The sequence below is a fragment of the Chionomys nivalis genome, chromosome 7 (assembly GCF_950005125.1).
Source record: "Chionomys nivalis chromosome 7, mChiNiv1.1, whole genome shotgun sequence".
NCBI lineage: Eukaryota > Metazoa > Chordata > Mammalia > Rodentia > Cricetidae > Chionomys > Chionomys nivalis.
In genome coordinates, this window is record NC_080092.1 from 11,481,444 (window position 1) to 11,497,840 (window position 16,397).

General features: G+C 51.7%; 1 protein-coding gene across 1 annotated transcript; it reads left to right on the forward strand.

Annotated features, from left to right (window-relative positions):
- The first annotated feature begins 7,603 nt into the window (after nucleotides 1–7,603).
- Nucleotides 7,604–16,308, forward strand: Bicdl2 (BICD family like cargo adaptor 2). Its single transcript, XM_057776148.1, has 10 exons — nucleotides 7,604–7,651; nucleotides 8,889–9,183; nucleotides 13,197–13,412; nucleotides 13,565–13,681; nucleotides 13,758–13,904; nucleotides 14,597–14,788; nucleotides 14,904–15,053; nucleotides 15,361–15,491; nucleotides 15,716–15,836; nucleotides 15,934–16,308. Exons 2-10 carry the CDS (start codon nucleotides 8,902–8,904, stop codon nucleotides 16,093–16,095), a joined length of 1,518 nt encoding a protein of 505 aa, XP_057632131.1. The 5' UTR covers nucleotides 7,604–7,651; nucleotides 8,889–8,901; the 3' UTR covers nucleotides 16,096–16,308.
- Nucleotides 16,309–16,397: the final 89 nt, after the last annotated feature.

A 16,397-nucleotide genomic window follows, 5' to 3' on the forward strand; every position in this document is an offset into this window, starting at 1 on the left:
TACAACAAAAGCCATCATACCTGGCCTCCCTTGGCTTCTTTCTGTTTCGAATATCACCCAAAACCCAGAGGAGAAGCTAAGTCTGATATAATCCTAGTACTTGGGAGGTTGAGGCAGGAGGATCAGGATTTGGAGCCAACCTAGGCTACATAGTGAGTACCTGTCTCCAAATATTTTTTTCCTAGTTTGGGGATATTTTATTTAGATAAAGATGTGTAGCATGTCAAAAGGCAGGAGCCTTCCATGACATGTGAAGAGGCAGGGGGCTTAGGTAAGGCCACCTGCCTTCAAAGGATCATTCAATGAAGCACCTAGAAAACTCTTAGATCCTGGTCACCAAAGGAAGGGGGAGGAGGAAGCTGGGGATTCACTGTTACTGGAGTGGCGTTAGCCGGCAACAAGATTCTGGCTACCCTAAGTGGTGGCTGGCCTGGAGCAAGCAAGGGACATTATTCTAAATCACCAACGCTGGGTTTCTCAGACTCCAGTGCTCGCTGCCTGGAGAACAGAGGGCTGGAAGAGCTGGAGGGTGGGCTCTGGGTGGGTACGCTGGAGGGTGGGCTCTGGGTGGGTACGCTGGAGGGTGGGCTCTAGGTAGGTACGCTGGAGGGAGGGCTCTGGGTGGGTACGCTGGAGGGTGGGCTCTGGGTGGGTACGCTGGAGGGTGGGCTCTAGGTAGGTACGCTGGAGGGTGGGCTCTGGGTGGGTACGCTGGAGGGCGGGCTCTGGGTGGGTACGCTGGAGGGCGGGCTCTGGGTGGGTACGCTGGAGGGCGGGCTCTGGGTGGGTACGCTGGAGGGCGGGCTCTGGGTGGGTACGCTGGAGGGCGGGCTCTGGGTGAGTACTGGAGGGTTCCGCTTTCCGGAGATGCCTGTGCATACTTCTGCATTGCAGGTGTGGGAACTGACCCAGGGGCTCTTCCTCCTGCTTCAGGAAGCTCTCTGAGTTTGTGTCCTCAAAAGGCCCAAGTCAGGAAACCACAGGATTCAGCAAGATGCTCCTTACTCAAGTTCTAGATGTCCTCATAGTGGTGACCCAGGTTTGAATACCAAGGGAGTGACCGAGGACCTAACCTTGGGTGCAGGTCCCTATTCTAGGCTCCAAAGCATGGTCTTCAGAATTCCAGGCCTCCCTCACCCAGAGCCTCACCCCATGGCATCCCTCTCACAGCAGGTGACAGTAGGTACAAGACATCCAAGGGACTCCAGAGCTAATGTCTTCATACTCTTCCTGAGGAGGTGGCCCTTTGCCCACGGAGGCACACGGAGAATGATGGAAAAACTAGGAGCTAATTGCATCACAAGCACCTACCCACCTGGTACTTTGAACTTAGACCCATTTTGGATGGAATTGTCCCAAGTCGAAAGGAGCTGAAGATGAACTGGGTTAGCAGCTGCGTTAGTAGGGTGTGGTCTGTGTAGTCCAGCAATGTCTGTCTCACACTGGACAGGCCTGGGAGGTACTGAATGTCTCAGCAGTCCCGGTCTGAAGACCTGGAATATTCCTGGAGACCTGCTGGTCTGCAGTCTACACTGGAATCCAGAAGTCGGTTCTCATATTGGTGAAGGAATGCCTCAGCAACAGGATAAATGAACCTGCGTGGAGAGTGGGGCCAAGCAGGCCAAAAGCAAAGTTTCTTCTTCTTCCATGCTTTTTTGTTTTTGTTTTTGTTTTGAGACAGGGGCTCACTTCATAACTCTGGCTGCACTGAAACTCACTATGTAGACCAGGCTGGTCTCATACTCCCAGAGATCTGCCTGCCAACTGTTGGAATTCCTCAAAATACTCAACCCACCCCAAGACAGAATTTTCCTGTGTAACAGCTCTGGCTGTCCTGGAACTCAATTTGTAGTTCAGGCCGATCTCAAACTCAGAGATGTGCCTGCCTCTGCAGGAATCTGCTACCAGGCCCAGGCTCGAAACAATTTGTTGTTGTTGTTTGTTGTTGGAGCTTCTGTCCTACCTGGTCCCCGAAGTCGTTAAGCCCCGAAGAAATCACACAGAAGTCTACATTCGTTATAAACTGATTGGCCCAGTATCTCGGCTTCTTATTAACTCTTACAACTTATATTAGCCCATTATTCTTATCTGTGTTAGCCATGTGGCTTGGTACCTTATTCAGCGGGGCAGTCACATCTTGCTTCTTCTGTGACTGGGACAGGACTGCAGACTAGGACTTCCTTCTTCCCAGAATTCTCCTGTTCTCACTGACCTGCCTCTACCTCCTATCTGGTTGTCCCACCTGGCTACTGGCCAGTCAGCATTTATTTAAAATATAATTGACAGACCATTGTCCCACACCAGTTGTTCAAGACAAAGTTTCTCTGTAGCTCTAAAGCCTGTCCTAGAACTCACTCTGTAGACCAGGCTGGCCTCAAACTCACAGAGATCCACCTGCCTCTGCATCTCAAGTGCTGGGATTAAAGGAATGTACCACCACCGCCCAGCTCAAAATGCTTTTTTTAATATAATTTATTTATTTGTATTTTATGTACATTGGTGTTTTTGTCTGCATGTATGTCTGTGTGAGGTGTTAGATCCCCTGGAACAGGAATTACAGACAGTTGTAAGCCACCATGCAGTTGCTGGGAATTGAGCTCGGGTCCTCTGGAAGAGCAGTCGGTGCTCTTAACCACTGAGCCATCTCTCCAGCCCCCAAAATGCTTTTTTAAAAAGGGTGCTGGCAATAGTAGCCAAATAGTCAAGACTTTTTTTTTTAAGTCAAGGGCACTTGCCCACTATTTGCGAGACCCTGGATCCAATCTCTGGTACTGAAAAAACAAATAAACCAAAACAAAATCCTGCCAAACTGAAGAGAACACTGGAAAAGAATATTATTGTACATTGAGTTAAATAACCTGGAATAGGAAAATTAAAAGGGGGAGGGGCAAAGGATCAAAGAGCAAGAGAATGATGAAGATGAAGAACACCTTTGTTCCAGGAGAATTTTCTCCTTGTCTGTAGAGCGTCTCTCCCATCCCAAACACAACACACTATTTTCCCCTGCCCAGTGTTTTGAGATTGAGTCTCCTGCTTGTAGTCCAGGATGGTCTGTAACTTCGTACACATGTCGAGCTGGCCTAAGTTCAGGTGCCTGTGTACTCAAACTATAGGCATGGACCCCTACGCCTGGAAATATAACCTACTCTCCTCCCTTCCTCCCTTCCTTCCTTCCTTCTTCCTTCCTTCCTCCCTTCCTTCCTTCTTCCTCCCTTCCTCCCTTCCTCCCTTCCTTCCTTCCTCCCTCCCTCTCTCCCTCCCTCCCTCCTTCCCTTCCTTCCTCCTTCCTTCCTTCCTTCTTCCTTCCTTCCTTCCTTCCTTCCTTCCTTCCTTCCTTCTTCCTCCCTTCCTCCCTTCCTCCCTTCCTTCCTTCCTCCCTCCCTTTCTCCCTCCCTCCCTCCTTCCCTTCCTTCCTTCCTTCTTCCTTCCTTCCTTCCTTCCTTCCTTCCTTCCTCCTTCCTTCCTTCTCTTTCTTTCTTCCCCTTTTTCTCTATCTCTTGTTCTTTCCCCCCTTTCTTTCTTTTAGCTCTGTAGACCAGGCTGACCTCAAACTCACTGAGGTCCTCCTATCTCTGCCTCCCGAGTGCTGGGATTAAAGGCGTGCGCCACCACCACCTGGCATAATTCCTTTTTTCTAAGGAAGAAAATGAGATGCAAGGCCTCAGAAGCTTATTTGTTTTGGGTTTTGAGCCAGCGTCTTGCCTTGCAGCTCAGGCTAGACTCAAGATCACCATTCTCCAGCCTTGGCCTCCTCCATGCAGGCTCTGAAGCAGTTCTTGTTGACCCACAGAATAAACGAGCTATATATAGGAACAGCATGTCTTTCATCTAGTTTTGCTATAGTCTATATGACATCACTATACTACTAAATGCTACTCTGTAGTTGCTAAAAACATTGCAGCTATTTTCTTGACATTCTGAAAGCTTCTACATAATTTAAAAGAATAACTTAATAGTGTGCTCAGTATGAAATATTTCATACAAAGCCTTTAAGTCCTCCCCACATATGTCTATTGTTCATAGACTTCATACATGGCATAAAAGCCCGGAGGCACTGTGGTTTGGAAGCAAGCCCTTCCTGCCCTGCTGCCTGTGTGGAAGAGAAGGGAGGGCTCTAGGGTTGTTCCCCTGGCCTCTAGATGCCCAGCGCAACTAGGCCAAGGTACTGTAACATCTGGGAAGACTTCCCCCAAAATGAGACTCCCTCCCTTCACTGCTAGCCATGGCTCATTAGGGGCTAGTTAGATGGAGAGGAGATGGGAAGAGGTGTGGAAGCCAGACACAGGACTCCGGATGCCTGGCTGGCTTGGGAGCCCCACTGAAGAGCACGGGAGGGCTGCTGAATGGTTCCTCATATCCAGCTTCTCCAGGGCCTCCCTGGGGACACTGTCCCTACTGCCCATCGTCCTCCACATAAGTAGTGAAAAAGAGATGGGACTGGACATCTCCAGGTGTAGGGTGGCCTACAGCTAGGTGCAGAGCTGGGAACTAGATACAAATTCCCAAACCCCTGCTGTTCTGGAGACGAAAGCAGGATGATTGGGTGTCACAGTCAGTGCTGGTGACATAGAAAGACTCCATTCTAGTCGGTGCTAGACAATCTGGCGCGAGGGTCTGTATGTACCTACAAACAATAGGCTTTACCCCTCACATCTGGGTTCCTCACCTAGGACTGGGATGACCTCATAGGTTTGTCCTGGGGGTGGAAAGCAATGGAACACACGGTGAGTCACCAAGCGCGGTTGTCACTCTCATTGACTCTTCACGCTCCGGCCAGGCAGGAGCTGCCGCTGCCCCTCCTTACTGATAAGGAAACTGAGGTCAACTGAACAGCACAGGCACACACACCTCTGGCCAATAGCCAAACTGGAGTTAGAACTGAAGCCACGTGATGTCAGCACCCAGGAATCAAGCTCCTTTGCTCTGTTGTTTTATTGGTTTGTTTCCAGTTTATAGGTCTACACCCCTCCCACGTCTTGGGTGTGCTGTGAACCTCCCAGAGTTTCATCACGTCCAGATGAACTCAGCACCTGCCTGATTGGAAGGCCCTGCCAAGGTGGGCTAAGCGTGGTGTGCTGGCTCGGGTCCAAGTGGCTGGCCATTGGTTTCCTTTTTCTTTTTTTTTTCTCCTTTCTTTTTTTCTTCCTTCCTTTCTTTCTTTCTTTCTTTTGGTTTTTGGTATATTTTGTGTTTTTGTTTGTTTGGTTTTATCTCTATGAAGTCCTGGTTGTTCTGAAACTTGTTCTGTAGACCAGGCTGGCCTTGAATTCACAGAGATCCTCCTGCCTCTGCCTCCTAAAGGCTGGGACTAAAGGCCTGAGCCACCACTGCCTGGACACTTTGCTTGATTTTCAAAGGGAAGAGGTGGCCCGACCAAGGAGAGGATGCATTGTCTTCAGCTCTCCAACGCCCATCAGTTTACTCTTACAGGTGCTGGGGAGGGGGCCGCAAATGACATTCTTGAAAGAAGGTCAGGCAGTTTTCAATCTCTAGTTCCTTTCCAAAGACTTGTGTCCCACATACTCTCTGCTGGTAGTAAACCTGTCTCATCCCCAGCACCCAGGAGTGCCAGCCCCTGAACTATTTCTTCAAGTAGTCCTTGTGTCCCTTGTCCCTTTCCCCATACGCTAGAGTTTCAACACACACACACACACAGAGAGAGAGAGAGAGAGAGAGAGAGAGAGAGAGAGAGAGAGAGAAAGAGCTCCACCTGCCTATGCCCTGAGTGCTGGGATTAAAAGCGTGCACCACCACTGCCTAGTCTATCTCCTAATCTTTAGATCCAAGTCCTCTAACTTTCCAAGACTCAGGTGTCCTAAATGCTAGCCAGAGACACTCAGAGCAGATAATAAAATGACTAGTCAGAAAAGATGATTAGGAGTTAGAGTTCTCGGGTAGAAAAAGTGGAGGCTGTGGGTTCTACTCCGTCCGGCCTATCTCTACCTCCTGCCTCCAGGGTGCTCTCTCTCAGTTGAAATTGCAGTAGTAGCTTCAAATCATCCCACAGACACTGGTAAATGTAACAAGCTGTGACTTTTGTTCTCCCCAGAGACTGTTGTTTAACAGTGGCCAGCAGACCACTTTCCCAGAGACAGGGTTCCTCTATGTTGAAGTCCTGGCTGTCCTAAAGTTCGCTCTATAGACCAGGCTGGCCTCGAACTCACAGAGATCCGCCTGCCTCTGCCTCCGAGTGCTGGGATTAAAGGCATGTGTCACCACTGCTCAGTTCTGTTTGTCCTCTTTATGTGGTCTGGAATCTCTGTCTTGTGTGTCTCCTCAGAAGGCCATGGTGTCTGAAGAGAATTATGGGAAACCACGGAGTCAAGGCTGGGGTCCCACTTTGTGGGCTGGTCCTACATCACCTGCCTTGGGTCCCATCCCTCCATACATGGCTGCTGGTCTTACTGGAGCATGGGCCCCAAAATCTGCAGAATGAAAGAACTGAGGCCCCCACATTTGGAGCCATATGGACTCAGGTGTGCTCAGAGGCAAACCACCCTAGGTGCCCAGTCATCGGTGCCTTGTATGAAGCATGGAACTTATGAAAGAATAAGTTGCTAGGGCTGGGGCTATAGTCAGTTGGTAGAGTAACTATCTAGCGCACGCCAGGCCCTGGATTCAAACCCCAGCAGAGCATACAGTGAGGGTGTGGTGGTGCAGGCCTCACGCCTGCCAACCTAGCACCCAGGAGGCGGAGCCAGAAACACCTGCAGCTCAAGGTCATTCTCTTCTTTAGTGAGTTTGAGGCCATCCTGTGATACACGAGACTCTGCCACTGCCATCCAAAAAGATGCTAATGTCACACGTTCACTGTTCATAATTGTGGTGGTGTGAATTAAAATAGCTCCCATAGACTCACACATTTGAATGCTTTGTCCCCAGTTGGTGGAACTGTTTGGGAAGGGTTAGGAGGGGTAATCTTGTTGGTGCCATTGGAGGTGGGCTTGAGATTTCAAAGCCCATACGAGATACAGTCTCTCTCTCCTCTCTCTCTCCTCTTGCCCTTATATCAGAGGTAAACTCTCCGCAACTGCTCCAGCACCATGCCTGTCTGCCTGCTGTCATGTTTTTTGCCGTGATGATCATGGACTCTCAACCTCTGGAGCCAGGAGCCCCCAAATTAAATGCTTTCTTTTATAAGTTGCCTTGGTCATGATGCTTTATCACAGCAATAGAGAAGTAACTAAGACAATAACCAACTTGTGCTCCAAACAAAGCCGGTGGTTTCCCTGAACCTCAGCTTGCACCTCTATAAAACAGACCGTCAGCAGCTGTTGCTTCTTTAGGATGTCACAAAGGTAAGCAATTTCTATAAAAGAGCTTTCTTAGTGGAGGGCTTACCGGGTTATTCTTATTAATAATTCTCTATCTCAAAGGCAAGCATGAAGAGTAAGAAGCTGACTTCTATGATCAGCCTATGATCTGCACGTAGTAAATGTTCAATTACTGTTCTCAGTAGAAGCAAGATGGACCTTAAAGAGGATGGAGGTGACTTTCCTTTGACAAGGTCTTGGCCATTCCCACCACCAGGGGGCGTCCCCGCCCCTCCCGCGGCACCGCCCCCTCACCTGTGCAAACCTGCACCTGGCGCCGCCTCCGGAAGAGGACATCGGGGATCAGGGGAACTTCGGAGGGAGCCCGGTGGCGACAGGTGAGAGCCTAGGGGGCGCAGAGGGCGGGACAACCAGACTTTTGGCATGGTTGGGGGAGACCGGTCGTCAGGGCAGGATGAGGGAGGGAGCTCAGGAATGGCCTCTAGGGACTCTGGAAAAAGCTCCGGGAAGCCAGAACACCAGCAGCAAAGAGAGTGGTGGGCAGGCATTGGGTACCCAAAGCAGGAGTCCCCACTGGGGGGGACCCTGGGTCTGGGTCTGGCACAGCTGGACTCTAGGGACTTCTGTAACACCTGGGACTTTCGGGCCCAGCTGTACCTGACACCTGTCGAGAGGAGGGGGACAGGTGTGTACGCGCTCTGGGGTAAATAGGGAGCGGGTACCCTCCCAGAGGTTGGCATGAAGAAGCCAGGGTGTCAGGCCTTTCCCCCTGAGCCCCTGTCCCTGGGCGGTCCTCGTAGTGCACCGGGCTCCCATCCCCTGGGGCGGGCCGGGAAGTAAACAGAAACCCGAAGTGGCGGCGGCGGTGTGCTGGCTGGCACAACCAGTTACCTCGCCCTACGCTGGGTCAGCCCCAAGGCCCAGGGAAATTGGGGGTCTGGGGATGAGGGCTCCTAAATCAGGAGGGGTAGAGGCAGGAAATCCTGGGACTTGCTTAAAATAAAGACCTAAGAGACTCCACTGGGAATTCAGGAGAGAGGGACACGATGGCCATCAAGACTGACAAAGCTGATCAAGTCTAAAACACCTGGGTCCTGAGAAAGTAGAACCAGGATATAGGAAGGCAAAGGGCTCGAGATTCTGGAAGGGTCAGGAGTTGGATCTCTGTGGCTAAAGCATCAAGGCACACCTGGGTTCCTAATGGTGAGAGAGCCCTGCACTCTTAGGAGAAGGAGCTGTTTTCTTCGTGTAGCTGAGTCTGTGTGAACCTGAATTCTAGGTAGTGCCCAGGAAGTGAGGGACTGGGAAGAGGAGCAGGAAATGAGAGTAACTTGTAGCACCAGGGAGCAGGGACAAAAGCTTCCTGAAGGCAAAGACCATGTGGCAAAGGCAGAAGGTAGGAGTCTGAAGGCAAGATGGTTGATTTCATGCTGCTTCCTGCCTCAGTCTACCCTGAGGTCATTAACGGAGTTGAGCAGCCGCCATGGGTCATTAACCTTTGTTGGTTCAGGGAGGCCCTGGCTGCAAGATTGGGAGGCTTAGGTGTTTGCCACCAGGGGCCGAGTCCTGGGGCTGTTGTAGGGTGACAGGATCCACAGCAAACTGTCTCCACAGATGATCACGTACCATGGACTCCCCTGGTGGGCCAAGCTTCTCTTCTGGGCTGCTCTCAGGGGGTGCGTCTCCTAGTGGTGATGAAGGATTCTTCCCCTTTGTGCTGGAGCGCCGAGACTCCTTCCTGGGAGGGGGCCCAGGGCCAGAGGAACCAGAGGACCTGGCCCTACAGCTGCAACAGAAAGAGAAGGACCTACTGTTGGCCGCTGAACTCGGCAAGATGCTTCTGGAACGCAATGAGGAGCTTCGGAGGCAGCTAGAAACGCTGAACACTCAGCACTTGGAGCGTGAAGAAGTAAGCTGGTCTGTGTGGCAGACGGAGGGTGGGCAGGACTGGAGTGGACAGGGAGAAGAGCCAGAGCATGGGGAGGATAAAAGGGCAAAGCGATGCCTCTCAAACTGATCTGACGAAGGAAACCAGGAAGGATAGTGCCAGGCTGTAGTCCCAGCACTCTAGAGGCTGAGGAAGACTCTGTCCAAAGAGAAAAAGAACCAGGCGTGGTGACACATGCTTTTAATCCCAGCATTTGGAAGGCAGAGGCAGGGAGATCTCTGTGGCAGCCTGTTCTATTCTGCATAGTGAGACCCTGTCTAAAAAAAGAAAAAAGAGGCCGGGCGGTGGTGGCGCACGCCTTTAATCCCAGCACTCGGGAGGCAGAGGCAGGTGGATCTCTGTGAGTTCGAGACCAGCCTGGTCTACAAGAGCTAGTTCCAGGACAGGCTCCAAAACCACAGAGAAACCCTGTCTCGAAAAACCAAAAAAAAAAAAAAAAAAAAAAAAAAAAGAGAGAGAGAAAGAAAGGAAAGGAAAGGAAAAAAGAAGAAAAGAAAGAAAAATCAAGCACACACATGCACACATTCATTTTAAAAAGAAGAGTGGATCTGGATAGTGGTGGCGAACGCCTTTAATCCCAGCACTGGGGAGGCAGAGCCAGGCAGATCTCTGTGAGTTCGAGACCAGCCTGGTCTACAAGAGCTAGTTCCAGGACAGGTTCCAAAACCACAGAGAAACCCTGTCTCGAAAAACCAAAAAAAAAAAAAAAAAAAAAGAGAGAGAGAGAAAGAAAGGAAAGGAAAAAGAAGAAAAGAAAGAAAAAGCAAGCACACACATGCACACATTCATTTTAAAAAGAAGAGTGGATCTGGATAGTGGTGGCGAACGCCTTTAATCCCAGCACTGGGGAGGCAGAGCCAGGCAGATCTCTGTGAGTTCAAGACCAGCCTGGTCTACAAAGGGAGTTCCAGGACAGCCAGAGCTATTACACACAGAAATCCTGTCTCAAAACTAGAAAGAAAAAAAAAGTAGACTGGGGTTGAGGTGGGTTGGTAGAATTCTTGCCAAGTAAACACAAAGCCCTGAGTTTGGTCCCCAGCAATACATAAATTCAGTCATGGTGGGGGCTGTAAACTAGCCCTTGGGAAGTGGAATCAGGAAATTCAGAAGGGCTCAAGGCCATCCTTGGCTGCCTATTCTGTTAGAATCCAACTTGGACTACATGAGACCCTAAAAAAGAAAGCAAATCAGCAAGAACTCTAGACTGGAGGTGTAATTCTGTAGTGAAGGGTTGTTGTTGTTGTTGTTTTAACACATACAAAGCCTTGGGTTTGGTACGCGGCACAGCAATAAATAATAAATAAGTAATCTCAGGCTTGATGTAATGGCACACACCTTTAATCCCAGCACCCATGAGGCAGGGACAGGCAGGTATCAGTGAAGACAAGCTGGTCTCCATAAGTCCGACTATATAGTGAGAACCTGTCTCAATGACATAAATAATTTAAGGACAGACAAGTTCTCTGGCTGTGTGACCCTGGGCAAGCTGTTGGCCCTCTAAATCTAAAGGCTAGCTCATCAGCCATCCACCGTAAACTCAGACTCTGGGAGCCGCTCCCAGCCTTCACCCTGCTAAATGCCCCCCACGTATATTCTTTTCATTCTTGTTTTTTTTTTTTTTTTTCTGGTTTTTCGAGACAGGGTTTCTCTGTGGTTTTGGAGCCTGTCCTGGAACTAGCTCTTGTAGACCAGGCTGGTCTCGAACTCACAGACATCCGCCTGCCTCTGCCTCCCAAGTGCTGGGATTAAAGGTGTGCGCCACCACCGCCCGGCTTATTCTTTTCATTCTTGTCCATTCCTGGTTTGTAGGATGGGGTCTCACTCTGTCAGCCACTCTCACCCTGGGGCTCACATCTGTAGTTGTAAGCACCTTAATGTACCCCTGTTGTAGACCTGGATTCCAGCCCCAAGCTGACCTTGGTAGACAACTGCCCCCACCCTTTCCACCAGGCCACTGACCAGTATTTGCATAGAAATGGTGCTCAGGACTCTGGGCACACCTGAAGCCAGGTTCTCAATTCCCCAGCCCATCTTTCCTTCTCTCTCTAGCTCCAGCAGCTGGTAGCCCCGCGTCTCTGCCTCAAGCTCTACGACATCCCCACATTGGCCCCAGGTGTCCCAGAATCTGTGACTTGGATAACAGTGAACAGAAAAAGTGCAATCTGACAGTGTGTGGTGGCACACACCTTTAATCCCAGCGCTCAGATGGCAGGGGCAGAGGGATCTCTGAGTTCGAGGCCAGCCTGGCAAAATTACAGGACAGCTATGGTTGTTACACAGAGAAACTCTGTCTCAAAAAAATTTTTTTTAAAAAGTCCCATTACTTTATTTCTGTATCAGCTTTCCCATTGCAGTCAAAATGAAACTGAAATTCCTCCCTGTGGCCTAAAAGTTCTGGAACTGCTGTCCTCTGGTGTCAGTGACATCTTCTTTCTTCTGACAGGGTCTTTTTCAGTTCCTTAAGTGACTCAGTCCTGCTCCCTTAGGGCCTTTACACTTTCCTGCCTGCCCCACTTTGGAGTCAGGTTTGCTACACAGCTCAGGGCTGGCCTTGAACTCACCATCCTCCCACCTCAGTCTCCCAAATGCTGAGATTACAGATGTGTGCCATTGCTCATGGCTTGCACTTGCTGTTCCACTGCAACCCTCTTTCTGATTGGCTTCCCTTGTCTTGCAGGGGCCAATGCAATGTCAGTCCCTTCCTAAGTGACCCCCCCCCCGGCTCCTCCTCCTCATTTCCCTGAGTTCCTCCACAGCCCTTCCTCTCTGAAATTGTCTGATTCAGGCATGTGCCCATTTACCTGTGACTCTCTGGCAGTGAACGTGAACTTGCTGGTCTCCCTCAACTCTTAATAGCCAGACCCTAGACTAAGAGGAGCACAGGAAATATTGAATAGGGCTGATGTATGACAGTAGGGATTGATGGACAAAGGATTTGAAGATGTTAAAGGAACTTGCAGATATTAAAAAGACTTATTGAGGGGCTGGAGAGATGACTCAGTGGTTAAGAGCACTGACTGCTCTTCCAGAAGTCCTGAGTTCAATTCCCAGCAACTACATGGTGGCTCACAACCATCTGTAATGAGATCTGGTGCCCTCTTCTGTCATGCATGCATTGCAAATAGAGCATTCATAATACATAAAATACATAAATCAATTTTAAAAAGAGTTTTTAAAAAGACTTGTTAAAACCACATAACAGTAGCAGAGCTAAGCACCGAGCAGGAAAATTGGATCCCAAAGCCGCCCAGGGCTTTGTTGCTCTAGCAATATTGAGTAAGAGTTTGACTACCTAGGTTGCCAGCACAACTAGCTTCTGACTCTGTTTCCTCGTCTAAGAATATTGATGCTCCCTCTAGTGGGTGAAATTAAGTAATACACAGAGAACCAGCTAAACACCTGGCTGGAACACCTGCTAATAATTGTAACAACTGTAGTCAGAGTCACCTGGCCCATCCCAAGCCTTCCTGCTTTGAAGGTCCGGAGACAGTGCCACCCTCCCCCCCCCCACCCCCGCTCTGCCGTGCGCTGGTCCAACAGGTTTGGAGGAGGGCAGATAGAGGGGTGGGGCTCTGGGTGGGACAGCCCAGTATTAATTAGAGGGGAGCCTGGTAGAGGGGCTGGGCCAAGCTAGCCTACAGAATTTCTTGGAGACTGCGAAGTGGGAGGCCATGGGCCGGGGCTTAAATTCTACCAGGCTCAGGCGCCAAAAACGCCGCTTACGACTTCGGGTCCAGAAGCCCAGGCGGCAGCAGGAGGTGAGTGGGCATCAGAGGTGTGACTCCCACCCCTGTCTGGCCTGGAACCTTCTTTCTAGCTCTCTCGGTGTCATTTACTCTTACCGACTCCCCTTTTTTACTTTCTTGTCTGTCCTAGACAGACTGGCCTCTTTCGATCTGGGTGATCCTCCCTCCATCCTGGACTCTGAGTTTGTGCCAATTCAGGTGACTTCCTGTCCTTCCCCTCCCCCACAGAGGCTGCAGCAGGAGAATCATGAGCTCCGCCGTGGACTGGCAGCCCGCGGTGCTGAGTGGGAGGCCAGAGCTGTGGAGCTGGAGGGAGACGTGGAAGCCCTGCGGGCCCAGCTTGGGGAACAGCGGTCAGAGCAGCAGGACAGTGGCCGAGAACGGGCAAGGGCCCTCAGTGAACTCAGCGAGCAAAACCTCAGACTCAGCCAGCAGCTGGCCCAGGTAGAATGACCCTGACCCCTGGAGAGGTGGTACCTGATGTCCTCAGTGTCCTGATGTCCTCAGTCCTCAGTGGGGGACAAGTCAGTGGGCAGGCTGGGTTGGTCTTCAGCCCAGACCGTCGGATGGCTCCATTGTCAGTTCCCCCTCCCCAGGCCTCCAGGACGGAGCAGGAACTGCAGCGGGAGCTGGACACCCTTCGTGGACAGTGTCAGACTCAAGCCCTGGCAGGGGCAGAGCTGAGAACTCGGCTGGAGAGTCTGCAGGCGGAGGTAGTAGCGGCTGCAGCTCTCTGAGACTAGCCTGACAGCCCCCCACCTCTGCCTCACCTCTGACACCTGTCCCCAGAACCAGATGCTGCAGGATCGCCGGCAGGACCTGGAGACCCAGATCCGAGGCCTTCGTGAAGAAGTGGACAAAGGCCAAAGCAGACTACGGACCACTCACGAGGAGCTGCTGCTGCTTCGTCGAGAGAGGAAAGAGCACAAACTAGAGGTGATCAGAGGGGTGGGCTGGGGGCGGTCAGCTAGGCCCTTGACGATGCCTCAGGACTTTCTGGGAGATGTGATCAGTTAAATGGCCAAGAGCAGAAGCAAGCCAGACCTCAAGGGCAAATGAGAACCAAGAAAGAGTATTGAGCAAGGGAAATGCACTCTTAAAGTGCATCAGAGCCTGGCAGATGGAAGGCCAGGAAGAGGACTGAGGTCAGAGTTCAGGACTGAAATACCTAGTCTGGGGCTGTGAGAAAGAGTAAGAAGGGAGGGAAGCATGAGTTCAGATAGTTTGGCTTCTCAGCCCCACGCTAATCAGTTCCCCCACTTGTGAGATGGGGTGGCATTATAAACCTCAAAGGCTGGTAGGGTGAGACTCAGGAGAGATCAATAAACGCTAGATGAAAGCAATTAGTGAATTAGAATAAAGGCTGTGCAGGGGAGGGGACCTGATGACCTGATGGGGCCAGGCCTGGGGCAGAGGATGATGCCAGGCACTCCCTGCTTTATAGGTAAGGAAATTGGTGCCTGCAGAGGGGAGGTGTATTCCAGGTTGCTCTGTGATTCAGGAGAGGGGGCAGGTCTAGTTCACCGGGGTGCTGCCCTGGCATTGCTCGGCCCTCGGGCGCCCCCTGCGGGCCCACCGCAGAGCGCAGGTTTTATGCTGACAGATGGAATGATCTCTATGATCTGCAGCTGGAACGCGCTCGCTTCGAGGCTGGCGAGGCGCTGAGCACACTGCGGAGGTTGCAGCGGCGGGTCTCAGAGCTGGAGGAGGAGTCGCGACTCCAGGACGCCGAAGTGTCGGGTGCCTCCCTACAGACCGAGCTTGCCCACAGTCTTGACAGCGACCAAGACCAGAATGTCAATGAGTGTGAAGGAGCCCAAGTGAGTTTCAGCTTACCAGCCTCGTATTGGTTAGAATAACCAATGAGGGGTGCAGACTCTGCCCCCCTTTCCCCGGAAGTTCCATGCAGTACTGATTAATTACTTTGGCCTATAGATTATCTTGTCCCCGGAGATACAAGAGGCATCCAGTCCCCAGCCTTCAATCCAGGAAGAGAGCTTGGAACCCCCCAAGAAGAGAGCATCCCTGAGCCCAGTGGAGATTCTGGAGCAGAAGGAGGCGGAAGTGGCCAGGCTGCAGGATGAGGTTGGAGAGGGCATGGTACTGGATGCAAAGGCCCACGATGTCCCGTTCCTTCTCATCTCCACTGTCTAGCCCACTCCTCAGTGAACCTGTAGTTGCTTCCTGAGCTGGCCTGTAGCTCCAGGAAGCCTTCTGGGCTCCACTCCCTAAACGTCTCCCTTCATCCCTCCTGTTGAAAGCTTACCCTACCCCCGTACCAGTCCGAGGCAGACTTAGTTGCCTGCAGTGTTTATGGAGCAGGCACAGGTCGGGAGGGCACCGTTGTCCTACAAGGCTCATGTACCAGTCTACCTTCTTTCCTGGCCTGCAGATCGTCCTGCACCGCACAGAGCTACAGACCCTACGGGATGAGCTGCAGCGACAGAAGGAGCTGAGGGCGCAGGACAATCCCGAGGAAGCCCTGAGCTGTGCGCTCGCTGACCGGGACGAAGCAGTGAACAAGTGAGCCTGGCAATCTCACCCACTGCCTCGGCAGGGCTTGTTCTCTGGTCCTTTCTGGGCCCGATTTCCACCGCCCTGACAAGAGTAGAACTTCCATTTTAACTCAGAAGCTTCAGCCTTCCTTAATTTTGGTGTTAGTTACACGCCCCCCCCCCGCGACTTTTCACCGGGTCTAAGAATACCCAGTGCCCTCGGACCACATTCTCTACCCCTTCCACTCCTAGGGCCCTGAAGCTGTCCCTGGAGCTCAATCGTGTCTCGCTAGAGCGGGACTCTTTGTCCCGGGAACTGCTGCGAGCCATCCGCCAGAAGGTGGCGCTGACGCAGGAGCTTGAGGCTTGGCAGGTGAGAGGGCGGGGCCCGAGTAGGACTGGTGGACCAGCATCCTGACCTGACCCCACCCCCACTCTAACCCATACCCACCCCGCTCCGCCTCCTGCAGGACGACATGCAGGTGGTGATTGGACAGCAGGTGCGCTCCCAGCGCCAGAAGGAGCTCAGTGAGGCTGCCGCAGCTCGAAGACGCACGAAGACTGGCTTTTCATTGAGCCTGGGATCAGGGCAGAATGGAGGCTTTTTAAGCAACCTCTTCCGAAGGACCTGAGGGCTGGGAGGCAGGGCTACCTTTTCTGGCCCTCGGGCTCACTTTCCTCTTAACAGCCAATGGAACCACTGGGCCTGAATAACTTCCAAGTAAGGTCATTGTCTTCCTTCCCCCAAGAGGTGGACAGAGGCACTTCGGGAGCAGGGGCCAGCGTTGGGGCAGGAGGCCCAGAGGGGTGGCAGGGCAGAGCTGTTTATTTTTCGAAATCTATATAGGTCTATCTTTTCTAAGCTTCAGCTTCTGCCCTGTGTGACAGGGTTGGGGGTGGGCATTGATATGTAAGGATAAGTCAGAGTAATATA

Excerpts from the sequence above, each read along its gene's own strand:
- Bicdl2 (XM_057776148.1), top strand. The coding sequence starts at position 8,902 with ATGGACTCCCCTGGTGGGCCAAGCTTCTCTTCTGGGCTGCTCTCAGGG. Across the intron at positions 13,413-13,564 it reads TCAGCCAGCAGCTGGCCCAG|GCCTCCAGGACGGAGCAGGA; the intron begins GTAGAATGACCC and ends CCCCCTCCCCAG. Across the intron at positions 15,492-15,715 it reads CGGGACGAAGCAGTGAACAA|GGCCCTGAAGCTGTCCCTGG; the intron begins GTGAGCCTGGCA and ends TTCCACTCCTAG.